Source organism: Nicotiana sylvestris, chromosome 7, assembly GCF_000393655.2.
Source record: "Nicotiana sylvestris chromosome 7, ASM39365v2, whole genome shotgun sequence".
Taxonomy (NCBI): domain Eukaryota; kingdom Viridiplantae; phylum Streptophyta; class Magnoliopsida; order Solanales; family Solanaceae; genus Nicotiana; species Nicotiana sylvestris.
Genome location: NC_091063.1, coordinates 104,166,004 through 104,167,504, shown reverse-complemented (window position 1 = coordinate 104,167,504; position 1,501 = coordinate 104,166,004). Strand labels below are relative to the sequence as shown.

General features: G+C 45.2%; 1 protein-coding gene across 1 annotated transcript; it reads left to right on the top strand.

The window, feature by feature from the left end:
• The first annotated feature begins 274 nt into the window (after window positions 1-274).
• On the top strand, window positions 275-802 carry LOC138873559 (uncharacterized). The gene has a single exon (XM_070152030.1). It carries the CDS (start codon window positions 275-277, stop codon window positions 800-802), a length of 528 nt encoding a protein of 175 aa, XP_070008131.1.
• The last annotated feature ends 699 nt before the right edge of the window (window positions 803-1,501 follow it).

The window sequence follows — 1,501 nt, the reverse complement described above, 5'->3', positions numbered from 1 at the left end:
AAGAGCAGGAGGTTGCACAAGCTCGCAAAGAGACTACGCGAACCACTCCAATTCCACTAGAGGTAGATGAACCATCAAATCTGACTGAAGTGGTGGTTGAACAGGGTCAAGATGAAAAGGGTAAGGCTAAGGTAAATGAACAAGCTGTACAGCAGGTAATGCCTCTTGTGCCACAGAACCCCAATAGAGAGAAGCCAGCAAACAGTGCACAAAGGGTGATACCGGCACCATTCCCTTAGAGACTGGTAAAACAAAAAAAGGATACAAGAAATTCATGGAGATGCTGCGTCAAATTCAGTTGAATATTCCTTTGATGGATGCCTTAAGGGAGATGCCAGGTTATGCGAAGATGATGAAAGACCTAATGTCATGGAAGTTTGATTTTCATGACCTATCCACAGTGACTCTAACGCAGACCTGCAGCGCAATAGTGACCAAACCGATGACTCAAAAGATGTCAGACCCAAGTAGCTTCACTATTCCATGCACGATTAGGAGTTATGCCTTTGCAAAGGCATTATGTAATTTGGGAGCCAGCATAAATTTGATGCCTCTGGCTGTATACACCAAACTGGGCATTGGCAAAGCTAGACCGACTTCGATGCTGCTGCAGCTAGCTGACCGCACGGTAAAAAGGCCTACTGGGATTCTTGATGATGTGTTGGTGCAAGTGGGGAAGTTTGTGTTCCCTGCAGACTTTGTTATTCTGGACTGTCAGGTAGATGAGGAGATAACTATCATTTTAGGTAGGCCATTTTTGGCCACTGGGAGAGCACTGATCGATTGTGAGACTAGGGAATAAAAAATGAGACTGAACGATGAAGAAGTCATATTCAATGTTCAACAATCTATGAGGAGACCCAGTGAATATGCTAATTGCTCTCTAGTGGAGGCAGTGGATATGATTCTGCAAGAAGATGATGTGACCCTGACTGCTAAAGATCCATTGGAGGCATGTCTGACAAATTTAGAAGAGATCGATGGTAAAGGGTTAGCTGAGTGGGTCATGGCACTTAAAGGCCAAGGATTCTAGAAAAGGGACCCTCAGTTCGAGTCCCTTGAGTTAGAAAAAGGGCTACACTTCCAGCAAAGCCATCAGTAGAGGAACCACCTAAGATGGAGCTGAAGCCGCTCCCAGCTCACCTCAGGTACATTTTCTTAGGCCCTGATTCTACTTTGCCTGTTATTATATCATCCGGTTTGCTAGATGTGCAGGTAGAACAACTCTTATAGGTACTGCAGGAAAGTAAGACTGCCATTGGCTGGACCATGGCAGACATAAAGGGTATCAGCCCAGCCTTCTGTATGCACAAGATTCTCTTGGAAGAAGGGCACAAACCTTCCAGAGAACATCAATGAAGGCTGAACCCGTACATGAAAGAGGTAGTAAAGAAGGAAGTGATCAAATGGTTAGATACGGGAATCATCTTCCCTATCTCTAATAGCAATTGGGTCAGCCCTGTCCAATGTGTGCCGAAAAAGGGGGGAATGACTGTTGTGC